The sequence below is a fragment of the Anser cygnoides genome, chromosome 8 (genome assembly GCF_040182565.1).
Source record: "Anser cygnoides isolate HZ-2024a breed goose chromosome 8, Taihu_goose_T2T_genome, whole genome shotgun sequence".
Lineage (NCBI taxonomy): Eukaryota > Metazoa > Chordata > Aves > Anseriformes > Anatidae > Anser > Anser cygnoides.
This window is the reverse complement of record NC_089880.1, coordinates 16,424,835-16,448,429: the sequence shown is the minus strand read 5'-3', so window position 1 is coordinate 16,448,429 and position 23,595 is coordinate 16,424,835. Positions and strand designations below refer to the sequence as shown.

The window sequence follows — 23,595 nt, the reverse complement described above, 5'->3', positions numbered from 1 at the left end:
CCAGTGGTTGCTTTGTGAATGCAACTTTCTGATGAAGATGCAGTGATTTTGTGTACAGCAGTTCTGAAAATATTTTTCATGGGGATATCAAAGTTTTTTAAATGCATACCTTAAGCAATGAAACTTATAACTTGAAAAAAATGTGTGTTTTATTGAGTACAGGTGTCTACTTTGCAGTTGCCTGGTGCTAAACTTGTCAGTTCACCGTATAAATACAAAAGAATGTGGGAGATAATTGCTGCTCATGTTATTTTTAAAGGACCATCTAATCTTCAGGTATTCTTTGTGCTCGAAGGTGGAGAAAGCTATATATTTCTTTAGCTACATAGTACATAATGAAGAAATAGACAAATGTACTTTGATCTGGCAGAATCACAGAATCATCTAGGTTGGAAGAGACCTCCAAGATCACCTAGTCCAACCTTTGACCTAACACTAACAAGTCCTCCACTAAACCATATCACTAAGTGCTATGTTTAAATGTCTTTTAAGACCTCCAGGGATGGTGACTCAACCGCCTCCCTGGGCAGCCCATTCCAATGCCTAACAACCCTTTTGGTAAAGAAGCTCTTCCTAATATCCAACCTAAACCTCCCCTGGTGCAACTTTAGCCCATTCCCCCTCGTCCTGTCACCAGGCACATAGGGGAGAACAGACCAACCCCCACCTCGCTACAGCCTCCTTTAAGGTACCTGTAGAGTGCGATAAGGTCGCCCCTGAGCCTCCTCTTCTCCAGACTGAACAATCCCAGCTCCCTCAGTTGCTCCTCGTAAGACTTGTTCTCCAGACCCCTCACCAGCACTTGCCCTTCTCTGGACTCTCTCGAGCACCTCGATGTACTGCTTGTAGCGAGGGGCCTAAAACTGAACACAGTACTTGAGGTGCGGCCTCACCAAAGCCCAGTACAAGGGGACAATCACTTCCCTAGCCCTGCTGGCCACACTGTTTCTTGTGCAAGCCAGGATGCTGTTGGCCTTCTTGGCCACCTGAGCACACTGCTGGCTCATATTCAGCCGACTATCAACCAATACTCCCAGGTCCTTCTCTGCCAGGCAGCTTTCCAACCACTCATCTCCCAGCCTGTAGCGCTGCTTTGGGGTTGTTGTGCCCCAGGTGCAGGACCCGGCACTTGGCCTTGTTGAACTTCATACAGTTGACCTCAGCCCATGGGTCCGGCCTATCCAGATCCTCCTGCAGAGCCTTCCTACCCTCGAGCAGATCGACACACGCACCTAACTTGGTGTCATCTGCAAACTTACTGAGGGTGCACTTGATTCCCTCATCCAGATCATTGATAAAGATATTGAAGAGAACTGGCCCTAGTACTGAGCACTGGGGGACTCCACTAGTGATCGGCCTCCAACTGGATTTCACTCCATTCACCACGACTCTTTGGGCCCGGCTACCCAGCCAGTCTCTAACCCAACAAGGCGTACACCAGTCCAAGCCATGAGCAGCCAGTTTCCTGAGGAGAATGCTGTGGGAAACGGTGTCAAAAGCCTTACTGAAGTCAAGGTAGACCACATCCACAGCCTTTCCCTCATCCACTAAACATGTCACTTTGTCATAGAAGGAGATCAGGTTTGTCAAGCAGGACCTGCCTTTCATAAACCCATGCTGACTGGACCTGATCACCTGGTTGCCCTGCAAGTGCCGTGTGATGACACTCAAGATAATCTGCTCCATGAGCTTCCCTGGCACTGAGGTCAAGCTAACAGGCCTATAGCTTCCCGGGTCTACCCTCCGACCCTTCTTGTAGATGGGCGTCACATTTGCTGGCCGCCAGTCGACTGGGACCTCCCCTGATAGCCAGGACTGTCGATAAATGATGGAAAGCGGCTCGGCCAGCTCCTCCGCCAGTTCTCTCAGTACCCTCGGGTGCATCCCATCCAGCCCCATCGACTTGCGTACATCCAAGTGCTGTAGCAGGTCGCCAGCCATTTCCTCGTGGATAGTGAGGGCCACATCCTGCTCCCCATCCCCTTCCACCAGCTCAGGGTACTGGGTATCCAGAGAACAACTCATCTTGCCGCTAAAGACTGAGGCAAAGAAGGCATTAAGCACCTCAGCCTTTTCCTCATCTCTCGTCACTAAGTTTCCCCCTGCATCCACTAAAGGATGGAGATTCTCCTTAGTCCTCCTTTTCGTGTTAATGTATTTATGAGAACTTTTTCTGTTGTCTTTAACAGCAGTAGCCAGATTGAGCTCCAGATGAGCTTTGGCCTTTCTAATTTTGTCCCTGCACATCCTTACAACATCCTTATAGTCCTCCTGAGCGGCCAGCCCTCTTTTCCAAAAATCATAAACCCTCTTTTTTTTTCCTAAGCTCTAGCCACAACTCTCTGTTCAGCCAGGCTGATCTTCTTCCGCGCCGGCTCGTCTTTGCGCACGTGGGGACAGATCGCTCCTGAGCCATTACGATTTCCTTCTTGAAGAGTGCCCAGCCTTCCTGTACAATTCTAGGCCATGGAGGGCTACTCTTTGACTCCATTGCAAAGATACAGCTAAACAGGAATGATGTAGCCAAACATGTAGTAAAAGGCTGTCTTAATTATATTGGTTGTTAAAAATATCAGGTTGTTGTTGCTTGTGTGTGTGCTTGGTCCTCCTCCATGGGGTACTAGTTCTGAAGTTTATTTCCTTTTTGGAAGGTATCCACAGGTTTGGGGTTGTGTTTGCTTGTTTTGGGTGCTTATTTACTTGTTTTTAACCCTGGATATATAAGAACAATGTCCTTGCTCTGAATTAGAAGAAGGAATTCTGTGGGTGAAGGAGCTCTGCAGGATTTGGCTTCTCTGCCAAAGTCCTTTTGGCTGCTAAGCACCAATTACAGGTGGTGGTTGTGTTTTTTTCCTTCTAGAACCAACAAATTCAGTATTCTGAATGGATTAGAGGTAGGCAAATGGCTCCAGTTTTTCTCTGCTAGATTCTAATACATCCAGCTCTCCAAAACAGCTATTTAGGGCAGATGTCTTGCATGGTCAGGATTAAGGGAGAGCCAAATTTGCAAACACCCTCAGCAATAATTATGAGCGACTGTGTGTCTGTGGGTAGTTTGTGGCTTTCCAAACATGCTTGCTGTTTGGCATGTATATAAACAAGCAGTCATTTGAGGTGTTGCAGAAAGTCATGGAAGAGCATCAGAGCCTTTCAGAATGGCCAGTTCCTTGGCGTTACTGGGGACCTCTCTGCTTATTTCTAAAGGAGAGGACTTTTATCAATTTTGGCACAAAAACCCAGCATTGAGATTTGTAATGTCTATCCAATGGACAGGTACTCAGTTTTACGCTGTTGTATTTTTTTGGTTGCTTAGGTACAAGCTCCAACACTGTATTGGTTGCGTAGAGTTTGGTGATGTTGATTTAAAGTCCAGTCTTTGTTTAATAACATGCAGCCGTTCCTTTAAAATGTTTTCTTTCCTACATTATCAGTTCTCTGTGCGATGTTAAGCCTCGGATCACCATGTCGATTTGAAAGAACTGTCATTTATGTTGTACTTTCAAGACAAGAGAACTTAGTTAATATCTAATGAAGGTAAGCTGTTTTGCTCTATCTGTATTGGGTTTTCACCTTTCCCATAATCACTGCTGAAAGACCAGGGAGAGCTTTGTGGTAATAAGCAGTGTCGAAAACCTCCGTAACAAACTAGTCCTAAATGTTCCAATGTCAGCACCTAAACATGGACTTGCATCGCAACACCGGTCTGTATGTATTATTCTGTTGGAGTATTTCAGGTATCAATCTAGTGAAGAACTAGTGAAGTAACTATAAATACATGTACGTGTGTGCGTGTTGTTTTTTCTTGGCGTGTTTGCAGGACCTAGTGTAAGTGTAAATGTTCTGTATTTAGAGTTTCATGTTTGTATGTATGCTTGATTTGAGGAATGCGTGACTTGTGTGCTTGATTTCTGCATGTAGCTGTTGAGACTTCAGGCAGTTTTGGATGTGGGTGAATGTGCAGTTAGATCTCTGAGTTGGCTAGATGTGTGCTATTACTGATGCGCAAAGGAACAGCATTGTGCTTTCGCTGCTGTTCTCAGGGCACTAAAAATTGTTCTGAATGCAGATATGTTCCTCTTTTTCTATAATATTGACTATTTTCTGTAACTCGACTATATGTTTTTTCATGTCTTATCTTAGTTTAATTCTACAAAGTGTTTCCATGTTGTTTGGGTGGAAGTCCTTATACAAGGTGAACCTGTACAGTGTGGGACGGTAGCTGCTAAACCCTCTAAATTCCTTCAGGAGCTCTGCCCGCCCACTCGTGCTTCACAGGCAGCATCTTTTGAAGTGCCAGGAACAATTCCCCACTGTGGCCTGTCATTCTTTTACATCACCGTACTTTAGCAGTAGTGTCTTGATTGCATTGCCTCTCTGACCTGCCCCTGCTCATTTGTTCCACGGAGCCATGTCCGGCCTGACAGCCGTAACTTGATTTGGACTTCAGGTTCCAGAGACCTTACTGTCTTGCTCCTTTGACAGTCTGTAAGAGTTTTATGGCACTATGTGAGAGGAGTTACCGTTCTTTCTTCAAGTCCTTTTTGGAAGTCGTTCCTCTTTGGAGTGTGTTGAAGGCCTATCTTCATCTGCACTGGGGAAACGGTCCTGTTGGGTTGCAGCTGGGGAGTAGCAGAACAAGGGTAAGGAAAGCTCGGTGGAGGCTGTTTCAGCCCTTAGGGCAGGCATGTCCCACACACTCGATGGAGGCATGGTAGTGTTTGGAAAACAGTTGGTGCTGTGTTTTTGGTACAGGTCAGTGGGCATTCAGGTGGTGAGAGCCAGTCACAGCACCTGTTATACCTAGAGCAGTGGTCCCGTAAGTTACATGTGAGCGGCACTGAATAACCTCCACGTAACTGTGCCATCAGATTGTGAGGACAGTGAGGTGACACCGGGCCGGAGATGAGTGGTGTTGCCTTTCCAAATGCCTTCTGGGCCTGTGACCGCTTGGTCTTGTATTGGCCTGTGGCTGCCTGCCTGCCTGGAGTACCTGCCTGCAGACGGAGGTATTGTGACGTCCCTCGTAATGGCTGGTGCTGGGAGGCTCGGTTGCTGTCTTGCTCTGGGGCTCTGTCACTTGTGTTGCTGCCGTTCCTCCCTCAGAGGAGCCCAGCATCTCTCCAGGCATGAAGGAGCCCATTCACTTGCTCCTGGGGTCTTGTCTGCCCCCGCTGCGGAGCTGCTCGGAGAGATCTGTGCTCTGTCCAGCTCTCAAGAGCGTCTTGGGTCTTTCCTGACAAAGCTCCCTGCTCGATGCTGCCTAGCCTGGGTTCCCTTCCTGACCTCCTATCCCGAGGTCCCGTTCTGAGCTCGGAGCTAGGTGCCATCCCAAAGATCTGCTCTTTGCTGAGAGCAGACCAGAGGGCAGCCAGCGCCTTGCCGTGATCCTGCGGCATGCTGACTAGGGCCCCGCTTGGCACCCGCACGCTGCTGGAGCGAGCCCTGGCTGCCTGCGGAGCAAGAGGCAATGTTCTCCTCCCATCTAAGCTGGATGGGCTGTTTTAACTTAGCTGAAATAACGTTACTTTTCAGATCTTTATTTTATAGGGAAAGAAAGCCTTTCCAAAGGATTTACTGCTCTAGAATTGAAAAATGTAATCCCTAGACTGCTGGGGCATAATGGAGCTTGTGGTTTTACTACATGTATAAAACCCACTCTACTCTGTGCTTTAGAACAATGGCTGGCAGGGGACAGATGCTAAGCAAAACACTTCGGAGATAGCTTTAGTACAGGCGTATGCCTATAATGCGGTACCAGGCTGAGCAGCAGAAGGACGAGGATGGCAGGAGGAGCTTGTCGTGTTAAGGGGTGTAGCTGTTATGGGTCCGGTCAAATTCGGGGTACTGAACTATCACAGTCATGGATTCACCAGCAATGTAGCACACCCTCACTCTAGTCGCGTTCAAGGAGAACTGTCATGGCTAGGAACAATGCAGTGAAGTGCACTTTATTACAGCTACAAGTACACAGGTTCTTTGGATTGCCAGCAATAAATCCACTGTCTGCAAAAGCAAGCTAGCATGCATGAAATACACAGGTACACAGCCTGGCTATTAACACGTTAAAAGGCACAAAGACTAGAAATTTCTAAGTTTCTGTGGAAACACCTGATATAACCAAGTGCTCAAACCTTACCCCATGGTGTCCCAATGTGGGGGAAGAGAGGCTCAGCCCATCGACTGATCCCAGAAGTCACGACGGTGTCTTCCCCAACATCCCCTCTCTCTTAAGCCCGCTTATATTGTTTTCTATCTTTTAGGTGGAGCTTGAGTGACTCTAGTCGCGCATATCTTGCTTATGATTGGTAAAAAGTTTTCTTGCTTTCATTTAAAGGTGCAGGCTCCGAGAAATTCAGAGCGCGTGCGCAATGAGGGGTGGTCACACCTTGGAGGCGGGTAGCTTTTGGGATGGAGGTGTGTTTTGGTATTGTAATGATATTATAATGAGCAAAGTTCACTAGAGCACAGCATTTTGTCAAAAACATGACAGGCCGTTGTCTCAGGGTAGCAAATGTGCAGCCTACCAATCCCAGTGAGCACAAGAAAAATTGATTCCCCCTCTTGTCACAGAGCCTAGCCATGGTGTCTCCACTCTGCTCTACACTCCATGCTGTTCCTTAGAGTCAGCACCCAGGTGCCCCCAGTTGCGGTAACATCTAAGGTTGGAGGCCTAGGGAACGCTTAAGTAGTGCAGCTACACTCCATCTTGTAAGCTTCTTCAGTGCTATACATTTTCTTTAATATGTGAATATTAGTTTAATTTTCCTAGTCACTTTAGGCAATTACTTCACAGAGCTCAGTGCATGAGTCCTTGGAACGGCTCTTCTGGTGGTAGCGTAGCATTTTGACTTGGGTAATAAGTAACACTCACAGAGAAATGGCTCAAATCAGAGCCATACAAGAAACCCTCAAGACACTTTAATATTCTAGGAGAGCTTTTCTGTGATCTCGTGAGTGACTTTTAACCAAATTAAAAGCCTGCACTCAGCTAAGGCATGCATAGATACAGCCCCTCAAGCAAACTCAAGTGTGATTGTAGTCGACTTTAGGGACGGCTGTTGTTGAAACTCCAGTGAAATAAAACTTTGGACTGTTCAAAAAAAGGCAAATGTCTCGATTACATGGATGATAAGTACATGTTAACGTTTATAGAGCTTGGAAAGCGCTGCATGGTCTGCTGAGGCAGCACTTCCATGCAAGCTGCAGCTGAATTAAATTGGCACCATGGCAGTCTCATGCTTTTCTTTCATCCTGACTGTGTAATCGTATCCCGCTTTGTGTGCTGGTACTCAGCTGATCTCTTTATGAGGTGGCTTGGGGCACTAAGCTAGTGGAAATCAATTTTTGTCTCTTGCCGATGTGCATACTTATTTGTGCTTGGCTCAGTGCCGTGAACCAGCTTGCCGAGCTAGATGAGTGCCCTGTCTCTGTGCTGGGAGCAGCAGGAATGCGGGCCTGGGGCAGGCAGCGCACGGAGCGCGGGGATGCCAAGTTAGATTGAGGTAAACTGTCCGGAAATAGCAGCCTCAGGAAAACAGCTGCCTAGAATCACATTTGATACCAATTAGGAAGGCAATTGTTGAGCAGCAGAGGGAGGCTCGTGGTGCAGCTAGTGTGCTCGTGGAGCTCTCGGACACATTATGTGCCGACACGGCTGGCTTCATTTGGATGGTGCCGTGCCATTGCTCAGCATACAATGACATGGCAAACACCATGGATAAAGCTGATGCTTCCACAGTTCTTTCTGGCAACTGCTGCTGGGTAGTTTTTTCAAGTAGCCTCTCCTTCGTGTTTTTCAGAAAGAGTTGTATAGGTAAAGTACACGATTTTCTGGTGCAGCCAATTTTGTTTTGTGGGGTTTTGTTCCCTTGTGTTTCCTGAGAGCAGTGAAATGATGGGTCAAAAATAAATGTATGTGAGAGAAACAACACAGTACATCTTATGTGCCTATAAATCCTTAAGACACTTACAAGTAGTAATGCTGGAATGATGGTAACATGACTAGGTTTGGATTTACAGATTGCAGCACGGGATATATCTTTCTAAAGTCCTCCTTTCTGCTGTTAAATACTCTTTCTTTTCTTATCAAATTTTATCAATTTGAAAAACCATTAACTCTTCAGCTGAAATTCTTTTGATAGCTTTCTGTCTTCTTCATATTATGTTTTCCTTTTTTTATTTTTTATATCCCAGAAATTGGTCCGGTGACGATAACCACAGATCCCAAGAAATTTCAGTTTGAACTCAGGGAGCTTTACGTTCAGGTGAGTAACGTGTTTGTTCTCTGTGTGGTTCTAGCACCAGGCCCAGTTCCCTCCCACTAATCCTTCCTCTCTTGTTAGTGTTCCTGCTGTAGTGCTTCATCTGGAGGTAGGCTGTCTATCTCGGTCATTTTACCTGCACAAGCTGTCATCTGCCTGTTCTCTGGTCATCTTAATTTATGATTACAATTTACTTTGTGATTACAATTCACTTTGTCTTAGTTTTCATCGTTATACAGAGACTTGGTTAATTGATCAGTAATACAAGAAAGACTAGTTACTTAATGCAGTATTTATTTTACATTTTATTAGTCCTGCCACTTGTTCACAGACACTTTTATGAACTGTTTTACTGTTTTCTGGAAGTTATTTCCTTAGTTCCAATTAGCGAACTAATTCATGTACAGGACTCTAAGACCCATCAAATGTGACATATGCACTTCCTCCGCTGCCCTGTGTTAACCAGCACCTCCTGATTCAAAAGCAACAGGTTTGTTTAGGTTCTCTGGTCTTATCCAAGCTCTGTGAATTGCTTCCCCAGCCATGCTTTGGAGATGAGCAGTTTTTTTTTTTGTTTGTTTTGTTTTTTTGAGCCAGTATACCAGTATGTTTCCCTTGGTAGAGTTTCTTTGATGTGAGAATGAACTGCAAGTAAGACCTGGATCAGGTGCTGGAAGGAAAGAGAGGTATGGGAGTGGAGTTACCTTTACTGAAAGATCCTACTGTCTTACCTTCTTCAATCAAGCAAAATGCATCTGTTTTGGGAAGAGCCTTGCCTGAGTCAGTAGTGCTGGACAGACTTCTGACTTAAAGAACCATGTTTTAGAAATGGGCATATGGTTTAATCCCTGTAATAAAAGATTGTTTGGAAGTTGATGGTGCTAGTTGGGGTAGAATGAGTAGATTAAAATTTGGCAGAAAGATTGAAATTCTGAGAAAACCGTAGTAAATTTATAAGGAGAGAGAAAATGCCAGTCATTGTTGTGCTTTTCCCTTTTGTAGGGAAATTAAAAATCCTTCTAGTGTTTATTTTTTGTTTTCATAATAGCTATTCTGGAAAATAACTGTAACTGTTTCGAAAAAGGGTATGGATCAGATGAAGCTTTTGGGAATTTAAGACTCTTAATTTGCTAGCAAGTTGTTTAAAAGTCACTGTCTAATGAATTTAAGATTTGTCTTTAATCCTGGTTGATTGCATATTTCATAATTACTTTGAAGATGTGCTCATTCCACTGAATTAAGACATTAACTGATTTACTATTATTCTTTATATTGATGAAGGACCAAAGTAAAAATTAAAAAAGTGTTTAGGTCAGGACTGATAGGATATCTTGCAGTAGTTCTCCCAGAAAATGTGAGCATTTCCATAAAGTCCATTATGGGTATTTTTCCTAGAGAGGTGGTGAAAAGATGCAAGAATGAACAACGTGCAGGAAGGGGAAATTCTGAGATAGATGCATTTTGAAAAAGATTGTAAAACAAATCTTAGTGAACAAGGCTAAAATTAAGGTGAAGTTAAATTATTTTAGTTGTATGTATATGTAAAACAAGCTAGTCTTCCTAGCACATTTCTATCTGTGAAACTTGCCCTCCCGAGATATCAGGACAAACCCAGCTCTTACTTTCCAACAAAATCCATCTGGGTGCAGAACAATTTGAGTGTTTGGATATGACTTTGGAAATAGGCTTGGAAATTGTGTTGGCACTTGACAACAGTAAAGATTAGTCTGTGTGCATCTCACTGAGGAAAGTACGTCCTGTTCTTTTTATGTTTAAATTGATGAAGAAAGTACCCCGTTGACACCGGGTAAGGTGTTAGTATTTTGCACGTTTTATCTGTAATTAACAGATGAACAGATGTGTGAATCATTCTTATGGGCAGCATGACAATAACTTGTACTTGCATTCTTAGTGTCACTTCTTTTTTAAGAGGGAACCAGATTTTTTTGTGTATCCTTATACTAAATGCAGTTTTTACAATGGTTTTTACAGTTTTTTACAGTTTTTATTGCTTATTTGCATAAGCAGTATAATGAAATCTTGTCTATATAAAGTCTTTTAAAGCATAGGGAGTGCTGCATGATCCCACGGTACAGATGCCTATAAAGTTGTATGAGTAGTTATGAAAAGGTCTTATTTGGGTGTTCCTGAAAATAAAAATGACAAATTACTTAGCAAAATCAGTCTTCTTTAAGAGTTTTTGATAACACCTTTCAAATTAGATACTAAAGTTATTTTTTTGTAAGTGGACACAATGCCATTTAAATAAATAGTTATATCAATATTAAATTCAGACCCAAGAAAGGGAATAACACAGTTGAGCTGAGCTAACAACCCAAATATCTGTGTGCATGTCCAAACTGAGAGGAAAATAAAACTTTCTGAGCTGTAGTTGTCACCCCTGTTCTTTTTCAGAAAACTTCACAAGGCAATTGTAATCATATTTAATTGGAATTTGGAAAGAAAGGCAGGAAATGTTGAAAGGAAAACTGTTGGTAATAAAGCTGATATATTTTTGTTTACTAGTTCTGCCTAGCTGCCTTTTGAGTAAACTTCTCTTCCACATTATAAAAATAACATGTTCATGCTTATTGTCAGAACAACCATTTAGCCTGATGGTGTTTCTCCTCTCAGCAGATGCTGCCGCATAAAACACTTAAAATATTATGTGAAACAGTAACCTAGCAGACCAAAAGTGGGATAGTTTACAGCCACCTTCTCAGTACCTGAGAAATTAGATATCTTGATTTTGCCTACAAATTCAAGCTTTACGTAGGAGAGTCTTTTGCTGAAGATGACATTTGCTTTGCAAGAGGAGGAAAAAAAATCATTTGGGTGTATTGCTTTGTCCCATAGGATTGTATAAGCATTGCCTAAATGAAGGTCTCCAAAAATGTTTTTAGCACATCGGAATTATCTCTTGACTTTCAGGCACTCTGGAGTTTGCCACTTGCTTCTCCCATTAAAGTAGGGCTACATTTAGAAAGGGCCGACATACAAAAAAGAAAAATGACCAAGTACCTATTCTTTAACATAAATGAGAGGTTTGGAGATATTTTTGTTTTTAAATTAGGTCAGAGACACTGACAGATTAAAAATTGTTACTGATGTGAACGTTGTTGGGGTCAGCTGAAAATCTTAAAGTCTGGGGGACTGTGGGAGGCAGATTTTTCTTTTTATCCCCCTCTCCCCCCCCATGTGAGTGTTTAATCTCAAAGCATAATTTCTGATTGCATCTGAAGAACTAAAAACTGATGCAACAATTGTGTTATCTTTTTTCTTCTTCCTTCCCAGCCTATGAAGTTTTGTGTGTAAAATGTATGAAGTCATGATGATTATAGAAACACAAGAAATGACTTCTGTATTTAATCTTGAAAGCGCAGAGATCTTTTGCTGTGTGCAGGGCTGGGTTTTATAGTTTGTGTTCAGCTGTTTGGAAAATTCTGTCTTCCATCAGTCAAGTTAACTTTTACGTAAGTGAAAGTGAACTTTTATTTAAACAGTATTTTTCTCTAACTCTTGATTTCTGAAAGGGTCAACTTCTCTTCCCATAAAGTTAAATACAGTCATACTTGGAAGCATTTTGTTTAAATCCATAGTCTGAAAAATCTCCAGCTGTGCAGCTGTCTACGCAGCAGTGCGGGTCACTGGGAACATCACCTGCTGAGCACTGGCACTGCCCGCCCCAGGGTGTCTAGGTCGAGTTCCTGCTGTCCTGGAATTGGAGTGTCCTCCCGGAGAGCAGCGCTGCTGGGCTGAGGTCACTTCCCATCTGCACCTCTGACTGTGACCTCCCGGGGCTGCTGCGCACTACTGGAGCCATTAACTTGCCAGTCAGTAAGGGAGCGTGTGAGTATAGGAAATGGAGCTGTCGCAGGAGCTGGATGCTCCCAGAAGAGATAAGAGACACCAGCCATTTTCAGTGCTAACCACAATTTCCTCCTTTGACTTTATTTTCCCTAAGGAATTATTGTAGTTGCTGCTTGTCTGTGAGTTTGTGACTGCACTTTGCAGAAACCGTACAGTGCTTTGGAAAAAAAAAAGTGAATAAATTATTAGAAGCTGAGAAAGTATCTGCCTTGAATGTTCAAAAAGAAGAATAATTTTGTTAGTATGTTCTTTTTCTTAGAATTTGTTTTTCTTCTAATTGTGAACAGGGTGGTGGAGACTGTCCAGAGATGAGCATTGGGGCAATTAAAATCGCTCTAGAAATTTCTCTTCCCGGTTCTTTCATCTATGTATTTACTGATGCACGATCCAAAGATTATAGACTTGCACATGAAGTACTTCAGCTCATTCAACAGAAACAATCACAGGTACAGAGGGGATTTACATTCTGAGCTGGTTTATGTCTTTAGTGCCCTGTTTTTGCCTTACTGAAGGGCAAAATTCCACTATGCGAGACTTAATGAGATCTCTGTTTATGGAAGGGATCATAATACTGCTGTTTTTTTTTTTTTTTTTTTTTTAAATAAAGAGATATCTGATCTGATTAATAAGAACTTAATTGACAACATTAAAAAGAAGAGTTCCTTTTATTAATTTAAATAGTGCAAGTGAAACTTCTGCCAGTATATGGTCAGCATTCCAGTTATGTGGATGTCCTTATATTCTGAAATGAGTGTTCTGTGAAGTCTGAGTGCTGATAGATGAGTGTGACTTATAAAGTTATTCTTGTTTGTTTCTTTCTGCATTGTTCTTTTCACCAGCAATGAATACAGTATGTCTGTCCTTGTATGTAAAGTAATATGAACCCTTGCTGACTGATACAGTTCTTTTCTTGTCAGGCCTACATACTAGCTGTAAAATGTTTTCCTACAAAAGCTTTCACCATGTACTATGTGACTTGGATTTGATTTCTTTATTTTTTAATACAGGTAGTATTTGTGCTAACTGGAGACTGTGATGACAGGGATCATATTGGTTACAAAGTGTACGAAGAAATTGCCTCGACGAGCTCTGGTCAAGTTTTTCACTTGGACAAAAAGCAAGTTAATGAGGTAAATTTGCCCAAATTCTGCTATATAGAACAAGGCAGGGGTTTATTCTCTAAATCTTTAAAGGACCTGATTGTGGGCTAGTGTGATTAAGGAGAAATTCTAAATGTTCTCGAATTCATATATGGACTTGTTCCATCTTTCCATCTACTATATCAGGATTCAATTCTATGAATTTTATTTATGTTAGGGAAGTCTGAACTGCCATATCTAACCAGAGCTTCTCCAAGTTCCCTCTGCCTGTGTTGGAAAGCTTCCAGGAGGAGAGCCTTTAATATAAGGGACAATTCTGTGCTGTGTGAGTGTCAAACCAGTGGCTTTACTCTTCTGAATGCAAGTGTAATATCAGCTTTAAATGAACACTTTGTTAGCAAGCAAAGGATGACTAATAAGCCAGGATATAAGGTTATGAACAGGTAAGCTAGCAGGCTTCCATTGTTCACAAAGCAACTGTGATACGTTTTAATTGAGGTTGTTTTTTCAACACTTTTGACACTTTTGCTGTCAAATGGTAATTTTGAGTCATGGTGAAATGCTTTGTTGTACTTGTTGACTCACAGCCTTGAATGAATATTTTCTTTGAAAATTCCAGTGATTCTTAGACAGAAATGAAATTTCAATAGTGCATGAGAAAATAATTTGGAGAGAGATGAAATCACACATTAGTTATTTGGGGAGCTGCAGTTGTTTATACATGTTGTAAATGTTTCCTTTTGACTTCTTGGTATAGGCCATAACTGGATGAGGTTTTTAAATAAAACTTTAGTTTCGGTTTGTTCCTTTTCTTTTTATTTCTAAAACTTTGACAGTGACAAACAATGGACATGTATTGCAGTTTTCTTCTGCTGTTGGTTAGTGAGATTGAAATTCTTACTGGGGATGTAATAAGGTACTGGCAATGATGTGAAAGTGATCAAAAGGAAGAATTTCCCTGAAGGGTTTATCCACCCAGAATTAGATAGGTTAAAAGTTAGAGGAAAAGAAATCGGCAGTTGGGACTGTGCAGTTTCTGATCTGCATTTTGCAATTTTTTGTTTAAGAAGGGTAAAACTTCTGTCTGTGAGACTCCATAAAATCCCTTTATACTGAAAGAGTCACGATACTGCCAATGGGAAATGCTCTTTGTCAGGTCTGCAGACTGAGGATAAAGTATTTTTTTTTGTTTTGCTTCTGGTTTTGGGAGGTAAGTGAGCAAAAGCGGCTTGTATGTAATAGGCAGTACAATATTGTTAAGAAGAGCTGACATGCACTGTACTGTTGGCTGTCTGCTTCTGCTTTTTGAACTTAGCACTTTCCCATTTCTAAGAATACCAGCTTCTGTTTGAACTGTTGGTCTGTCTGTGAATTTTGAGTAAGGTTTCAAGCGGGGAGTTTCAGTAGCCACTTCTACCTCTTTCCTGCTTCATCTCAGCATTTTCTTTGAAAAAAGAATGGGGCTTCTCATCTCTGGGGTAGACAACCCACAGCCTGTACAAGAGCCAGAGGGTGATACTGACAAGTGATGATATCATTAGGTGCTATTCTTGCAGGTTGTGGTTGTGTTTTTTTTTGGGTGGGAGTGTGGGGGTGGTGGTGGAAAAATGCATTGCATTATATAATTACACCTCCTTTCAGTGATCATAGGCTGCAAATGGTCCCCTTGGTAAAACTCTACAACACTTTTGGAAGTCCTACACCGTAACTGCTGAACAAATTGCATTTAAAAAGAAAATACAAACAAACAAACAAAAAAAAAAAACACAACACCTTAGTGAGCTTACATACAGCTACTTCTGGGATAGGGGACTGTGAAAATGAGCTTACCAAAAGTCTACAGTCTCAAATAAAACCTTTGCTGCAGATTTCGGTTCTGGATCAGAAATACTACTTTTCGAGGAACATATGCCCTACTGTGCAGATGCAAATGAACAGGAGTTGTAGTAGTAATCAGCATTAGCTGTTAATGGTATATATTTCAGATTCATCAGACACAGAACTCTCTCTTCTTTTTATCTGAATAGTCAATGATGTGTGAAGAATGAAGTTTATAAATGTTAAAGTACAGTCACTGTATCGGGCCTAGAGACGACTAATGCTGAATTGTAGATTAGGAAAGAACCAAGACTGCGAATACCCTGCCAAACCAATGTCTTGTTTTCTTCAACATTTTTGATTATTCTACCCCCCCCCACACACCCCCCCAAATAAACAAAGCTATTTTTAGTGCATAAAGTTTCAAACCATTGCTCTCATCCTTGCCCTTTGTGCTTTAAGTTCAGAATGAACAGAATTAAGCAATATTATAACTAGCTACAAGGAAACACAACAAAACAGTACTTGATACTTTTCCAATGCTTGTGTTGTCAAGAAGACTAAGAAAGCTTTTTGCCTTTTTTCCACCTCTGCAAAAAGATTTTTATGATAATACTACAGTTAAGTTGGTCACAATTATTGTCAATTGGCCAAGCTGTGTTGGCTTCAGGCCAGAAAAGTGTGAAATAAGAGAGCTAAGTGGAGCTACTCATGTATTTGCTGAATGAAGCTCTTCAAAACATGACCTTCTTCTCTTACTGTTAGAAGAAATTGGAAAAGTTTCTGTGCATGGATAAATAAGAATATTATCAATGTCCAAAATACAAGTTGTGGTTTTATTACCTAAACCTTCTTCTAGATTTCTTGTAGGTTTGGGTTATAATATCTACCATCATCTGCAGAGGTAACTCTGTCCAAGAAAGAAAACATTGCAGGTTTCAAATAGTATGAGTCCAAATAAGTTTTTATCATATTTGGTAAAATCTGATGGGTTATATGGTTCCAGGTCTGTCAGAGAGGAAAAGTATTTCATAATTCTTAAAAGCGAAAGATTTACTATTCAAATTTTGGTTTTGAAGCTCTACTTTTATTAATGATTTGTGAATGTGATTGTACTTACGTACAGATTCATTAAGTAGTCTTCAGTTTGAAGTTTTCCAGCTGGTCCCTAGTCTTCAGAGGTTTATCTCAGTGAGTCAGTTTGAAAGTGAAGTTTCTTCTAGATGAAAGAACAGTAGCTTTCTTGTTTTTGCCTCTGTCTTAGGAAGATGGTTATGCTTGTCGTATCAAAACATTGAAGTCCTGATCTTGAAAGGTGTTTCAGTAATCTGAGGTTTCCTTGGCTGCAGTAAAGTTCCATGGCTGCAAATTAAGGTCGGAGCCTACAAAATCAGTAATTGCTCCAAATTAAAATGCATTGAGTATCCTCATTAAACATGGGTTAGACTCTCCCTTGCTTAGAGTTAGACTCTCCTGCTTAAAAATATAGCTTTCCTAATGATTTTTAAAATAAGTAGAAGTGGATGTTTCATATACAGGCCTCAGAACATTGATGGGAGGAGAACTGAAAGTGACTGTGAAGGTGGCTGGAGACATTGTATTGACTTTGGTGTAAAAGAGGATGTTACTGAGTGACTGGAGAGGGAAATGGGACTAGATTTAAAAATCAAAATAAAAAGGTTGGAATTCGAGTGAGTGAATATAAGCGATGATGTGAGTGAGAGGAGGTAAGAAGGGAGCTGAGGACAGAGGTTGGACGAGCAGTAACAGAACATGTTAAAAGAAGTGGTACAAAAGGAGTCATGTTTGTGGGCAGGGCACAGAAGGCGAATGCCTGTAGGTTCACACGGATCTGGCATGGAGCCCAGCGTTCTTCACAGCGATGAATTCTTTGCTCTGAACAGAAGTCTCAAACCTGCTGGAAAGCATCCTACTTCTCTTGGCTGCTAGTCCTGACTGAGGACAGCTACTCTGAGTTACACCTACATGGCCCGGGTCGGCGTTAAAGGTCTGCAGTGGGGATGAACACCAGGTGTATGTTTAGATGTCGCTGCACGAGGAAATCATTTTAAGTTTTGTCTCACTTTGCTAAAAATGTAAAAGGCCCCTCCAGTGTTTTACAAGAATAACACAAAGGCAATGAAGTCAAAGCACAAAACTGCAGCATATCGTTAAGGTCGCTTGCTTAGCCCTGTTTCTTGTTGCCTTCGTGCTCCCTCCCTCCTTCCCTCCCTAGCAGTCAGCGTGCATTATCACAGAAAAAGTGAATGGTTTCATGGCTGAGGCAGCTGAATGCTGCCTGGGAGAGTATGCTTCTACCCTGGAGATACGGATTGTACAGTAAATGCCAAGCAAGAGAAGAAGTAGTTACAGCTGTTCTTTCTTTGGTTTATGTGGAACTTGGATTCTCTGGAAGAAATAGACTGTGATCATGTACAAAAAGGCTGTCACAAAGCAACTGCAAAGAGGATGTTTTAAGGATAGTTGAAAGCAGGCAGACTTAATTCCTGTGTTTCCTAATTTTGAAGTGCTCGAGGTTCAGTACTAATACATTTCTTTCAGTAATGTTTTTTGATCTATATAACATATAGTTTTATGTACAACCTAGGACATATTTTCATAGTATAATTTTCACATGCAGTGTCTTGGTCGTATTTTTCTACATCCATTACTAAAATATTTTCTCTTTGGATGGAAGTAAGAGCCTACATATAGTTAAGCAATGAAACAGTTAACTTCAAATCCTGTTGCTTTGACTGTTTGAGAAATATTCTTGAGACTAAGAATAAACAAATGGGAATAGAGACCATTCTCCGTATATTTTCCAGGTTTCAGTATGCATTCCAAGAAATGACCTGATAGCAGGGCAGGTTGCAAGAGCAAATTCTCTGGAGAAGTGTTATAAATTTCTGCATTTGCCCTTCCCCCCCTAATAATATTCATCGAGTCAGATTTTGGCAGAACAACAAAAGTTGCAGTTGTTTTGGGGGCTTTCTGTAAGCGTCCCAAAGGAAAAAAAGCTACTTCAAAACCAGTGTTACAGCAGTATTGCAAACCTTATTGGAATGACAGGGTTGGGAAATGCGTCTCCCAGAATTGCCTGTTGAACTTCAGGGGGAAAAAAGTTAACTTCACAAGCAAGTTATTGCCAGACTAACGACAGCTGGGTAATTCTCTTGGCTTCCATTTTCACTTTTGAACTTGAAAAATTCTCAGAAACATTTGCTTAAAAACTGAGATTAGGTTCTGCTCTGAATTTAAGCTACTCACAGTAGCTTCCAGTTCTGATGTATATTTGTGTTAAAAACAAAGGTGGTTTTGCTCTCTTTTTTTTCTGTAATGTCAGTTGCATAACACAAAATGCATCATCCCAGGGAAAAGTTACTTTAAGGGCAAATTCTGCTATAAGAGAATTGAAATAGGTTCATGGTCATCAGCCAGCCTGCATACAATTCATAAACTGGAATTTTAGCTAAGGTTTACTGTAGTATCAGAGTACTTCCTAAGCATTGCTCTATCTTTTCCCATAACAATTCTGAGAGATACAAAGGTATTGCTCTTCTTCTTCTGGTAAAAGAGTACCAAAGGGATTAAGGTGGTGTGGCTAATGTGATAGCTTGGCAGTTACACAAGGTGACTGCACAAACTAAAATTAAAGGAATGAAGACAGAACCCTTGTCAATTTAGTGAATATAAAATATAGAGAAGGAACTAGAGGGTCTAAAGATTATACTTTATATATATTTATATAAGGTAATACACTTCCATGTGCCTAACGTCAGACTACATTAGCATAATATGTGCTTGAGAGCCTATGCCTGATGTTTACTGTTTGTTGGATTTTCCTGAAACTCTCAAGCCAGCACTACTTTACTGTGTATTCACAATAGGTCAAAATAGGTCAAAGAATAATCCTCAGGGTATCTGGAAAACTCTTACATAGTGGAGGACGGTTTTCGTTTAAAACAGAAAGCAAATAGGTAAAGATTTACAGTTTGAGCTAAATCTCTGTTCTGGACTTGGACTGGACCTTGGTAAATGTTGAAGTATTTTTACCTCCTCAGAATTTATTTTTATGCCTGAAACTATCTAGTTATAGTAGAGACTCCAAAATTTAGTATGTACTCATCCATCCAGTTGAAGATTCCCTTAATTTTAACTCAGCTGGCTTAAATTGATCTAAAAATACAAGACTTTTTTTTCTTTTTTTTTTTTTCTCTCTGAAGCTGTCATTTTGAATCTTTCTGAAAGCAAAGAGATATTAAAAATGTATTTCTGGGGGCCTCTCAGTGTGTTTTACTGTTTTAAAAAAATAAGCTTAAGTGCTTTATGATCACGTTTATGTGCTAACTTAAACCTTGCAACGGATTAGTGGGCATGAATAGTTTTTGAATGAACATTCTTAATTGTAAAGTGAGAGTTGAAGAGGGGAGAAGGGTAGAGATGGAGAAAAAGTCACCTTCCATTCTCATGGAAAGAGAACATAACTAATTCTCTGTGTTGAGATTTCCTGCAGGATCTAGTCATATCAATTTTGGTCATCTGCTGTTAGATCAATGCTATTTTTATTGTGTGCTGGTGGCGGTATGTTCAAAATGTTCTGTGTCAGACATGTCATCTCTCTCTCACTTCGTTAGGTTAAGTTTATTACCAAACTTTTCCAGATGTACTGAGAAATGCCATAACCAATCACATTCAGCATACAACTTTGGAAATCAATCAAATCATTGTGATTTACAACTTCTGAAATGTGTTGTCTTGCAAATATGTATAAACTTATTTCTGTTTTTATGCAGACATCTGGGATCATATAGTAGTAGTTCAATCATATGAAATTTGACAAAGCAATGCAGAAACTAACCTGTGGACCTGTATTTTTGCATCACTAATAGACTCATAGATAATTATATGCCCTTCAGATTAGACTTCTGATCTAGTTTGATTATGTATTAATGAACTATTTACTGGATTTTATCAAGGATGCTCAGCTCCCATTTCTGGTAAGATGCGTCATTCCCTTTCCAAAATCAGCATGGCTTAATGCAGTGAGTACTATGCTGGATTGTCTTAACAGGAAAGCCAAAAGCTAAAGAGTTGGTTCCCTTCCACAGACAGAAATAGTTGATAGCTGGTCTTTGCAGAACATGCTCAAGAGGTGCTGTCTGACTGTTGTTTGAAGAAGGATGGCTCAGAAGAAGCTGAAACAGAACCATTTTAATGCTAGATATGTTTATTTTATCCAAAGACCAGCAGCTTTCCTTAGAATAACCAGAGTAGCATCACAGTTACAAGTATACTAGCTTTTTCAGCAATGGACATGCATTGAGCTGAGCTGATGGGTAGGTTCTTTTCTGTGTTGTTTGAATCGGTGTTGGTATTTTGTGGCAGAATGTTGTCTGAATTGACTTGATGGTTAACTGAAATTGCTTTTTTGTCAGATAGCAGGGGAGTAGAAGAGGATTGGATTCACTTAACTGCGTTTACTGAAAACACCTTTTCTAATTTAAGTGTTCTTTGTTCTTCTAATACTTTTATAGGCTACAAGGCCTCATATAATTTACCTTTGGAAAAAAAAGTGAGCTTTTGGAATGATTTCCATGGCTCAGCACTCCTCTCTGCCAAAAAGGATATCTGGGGCTCATAAAAGTATTTGTTTTGATTAGATTTTTGTTTTGAAATAAACGGTTGCATGCTGCTGATAAATTTCCCACTGGAGAGCCTTCCCACTTGCCCCCCATAATTTTACAAGCTGTAACATAGTACTGTAGTGGCTTGAAGCAAGCTGTGCTGTATAAAAGTGAGATCTTTTCTAAAGGGAATTAATATGATGTAGTAGTCTAAGAGAAATAATGGGAGGGGAAAAAACCCACAGGCTCTTTGTTTTAAATCTGGATGGATATGGCTTTCCTTAAACTCTTTTGTTGAAGCTATTTGCTATGGAGTTTTGGTGACTGCAGCTTAAGACGTCCCCCTCTTTGGGTTGTTTTAAATCCAGATCCTTCAACTATCTGTGTTGCAGCATGACCGCAGCAATAGCTAAGTCAAAGATCAGCAAAGTGCTTTGGGATCACTGGAATCATGTATGTTCTCCATTAGTAATTTTATCATTGTAATCCCAACAAACTTAAATCACTTATTCGGTGCAGAAGTGGTTTAGAGCAATCCTGGCCAGGTATCTTGTGTTGGTTTATAATGCAGAGATATGGTTTGTCAAGCTTTAGTAGTGTTTCCAGAATGATCTAGGTAGAATTGCGTTCTTTCCATTTGCTTTCTAATACAGGTGGCTATGTCTGTAAAAGGAAAAAAAAAAACACAGTTTCAATTAATACAACCAAAAATTAATTATGATTAATTAGTAATACAAAAAAGTTGGTTGTTTGTGTTTTTTGGGAGATGTGGGGTGTGGGGCAAGGGGAGGAAGGGAAGGGAGAATTGCTGACTGAAGGCAATTCAGGGTTCATCCCAGCAAGTAAAATTGTCACAAAGCAGCCTGTTGGGAAAGCCTGATAGTTATTGCTATGCTGCACTGGGGAGAAATCAAATTCTAGTTTATTTTTATTGTGAAATAATGATTTTATTAGAAAACTGAACAAGTTGCAGAGAATCATCTCTCACAAGGCTAGTGAATGGGAGTGAGCTAAGCTGCTGACGGCTTGGACCTTCTGATTCTTTACAAATGTGAGAACTAAGCGCAGGACCTGGTCCAGGAGCACTCAATGGGTGGGTTGCCATTTTGGCATTGTGGGTTGAGTTTTGAAAGAATTTTGTGTATAAATAACAGTGTGACTTACCTATTGGTAAAACTTCTACAAGGATGCAGAAGTTTACCTTGTGACCTGATTTATTTTGCTTAATATGAAACACATTTAAGCTAGACTTGAAAATTCCTTTCTTCTGAAAATTCATGTAGGATAATTAAATTTTACAATTTGTTTAAAAACTTTCCTGCAAAGGTAAGATCCTTGAATTAACTAGAAACCTTTCCATATACCTACCACAATTGAAATCACTTTGGGAAGCATTTTTGGAGCCAAACGTATAATTTTAAAAAGTAAAATGTAAAATTAGCTGGATCTTTTTGAAGCCTTGTTGTTTCTGTTTCAGCATTCAACAGCTCATCTAAAGTAAACAGTTGCTGAATAGCTGGTATCACTAGCTGTTACAGAAATGGTCTTTCTCTCTTGGGTACTATTACTTCAGAGGCCTTGAGTAGCATAGTTGATTTTACTCTGATTTTTGCATGTTCTTTTTAAAGTACACTTAAGTTCCTTGCTAACACAGACCCTTGTGTGGCGTATACACAGCGCTTTTGTTACATGGCCAATGCTGTTTTGCTTCACGTTGCACTGGGAGCATTCAGCATGTCTTAGGTGAGGCATCCCTGGTAGTACAGGGATAATAATTTATGAAAACACGCCTCCACCACTTCACATGTTTTTTGGATGATGACCTTTATTTAAAATTCTTTTACATATGTGCAAAGATGCAAAGGTTCCTGGGCATTTGTAGTATAAAATGTATGAGCAAATACACTGCTGAGAGCCCTCCATTGCTGGTAGATGACACATCCAGGTTAGCTTATTGTTCAGTTCAAAATCTTGTGCAGTCACCGTGGTGCTGCAGGGCTGCTTCTCACTTTCTTTTCCTCACCACCATGCAGCATTCTCCCTTCCAAAGCAGGCCTTCACAGAGGCGCCGCCGTCTTGGCTGGCGGGCCTGCTGTGGAACCAGCTTTCCTCACAGAGGGGTTAGGTGATGATGTACATCTGTTTTGAATTTTTATTTGATAATTGTTGATTAAAAACAGTACAGTTAAGGATTAAAATTCTGTAAAGCACAAATTCAATGTTAGTCACAGAACTTTATTTTCCACAGCATTGTTCTCCATTCTGTCCTGCATTCTGTGTCTAACAGTACTCTGTATTAGGTGCTTTAGATTTAAAAACAAACAAAAAACCAAAAAACAACAAAGTCCATAGTTGGCGATTAGTCAACACACCTGAATAAGGGAACTTTCATTCTTGCTTCAGGTATTTAGTAGTGTATGACCAGAAATACGCATGCATTTGTATTCCTAATTTCTATTTGAAAGTATAATGCTACAGTGTAAGTGTGGATGCTCTATAGAGATCTTCCTTTACTCCTTTCAACACCATGCTGATCTTGGCTGTAGTAATATCTTCTGTGAAGATTGTGTGGTATTTGGGGATTGAGTGCACCCTCAGTAAGTTTGCAGACGACACCAAGTTAGGTGCGTGTGTCGATCTGCTCGAGGGCAGGAAGGCTCTGCAGGAGGATCTGGATAGGCCGGACCCATGGGCTGAGGTCAACTGTATGAAGTCCAACAAGGCCAAGTGCCGGGTCCTGCACCTGGGGCACAACAACCCCAAGCAGCGCTACAGGCTGGGAGATGAGTGGTCGGAAAGCTGCCTGGCGGAGAAGGACCTGGGAGTATTGGTTGGTAGTCGGCTGAATATGAGCCAGCAGTGTGCTCAGGTGGCCAAGAAGGCCAACGGCATCCTGGCTTGCACAAGGAACAGTGTGGC

General features: G+C 40.9%; 1 protein-coding gene across 1 annotated transcript in view; it reads left to right on the top strand.

The window, feature by feature from the left end:
- The window catches only part of HMCN1 (hemicentin 1), a 199,482-nt gene that overhangs the window by 23,577 nt on the left and 152,310 nt on the right, over positions 1-23,595 (top strand). The window contains 3 exon segments of the mRNA XM_048058996.2: positions 8,194-8,264; positions 12,419-12,577; positions 13,139-13,261. Of these exon segments, the coding sequence (XP_047914953.2) occupies positions 8,194-8,264; positions 12,419-12,577; positions 13,139-13,261 (353 nt within the window).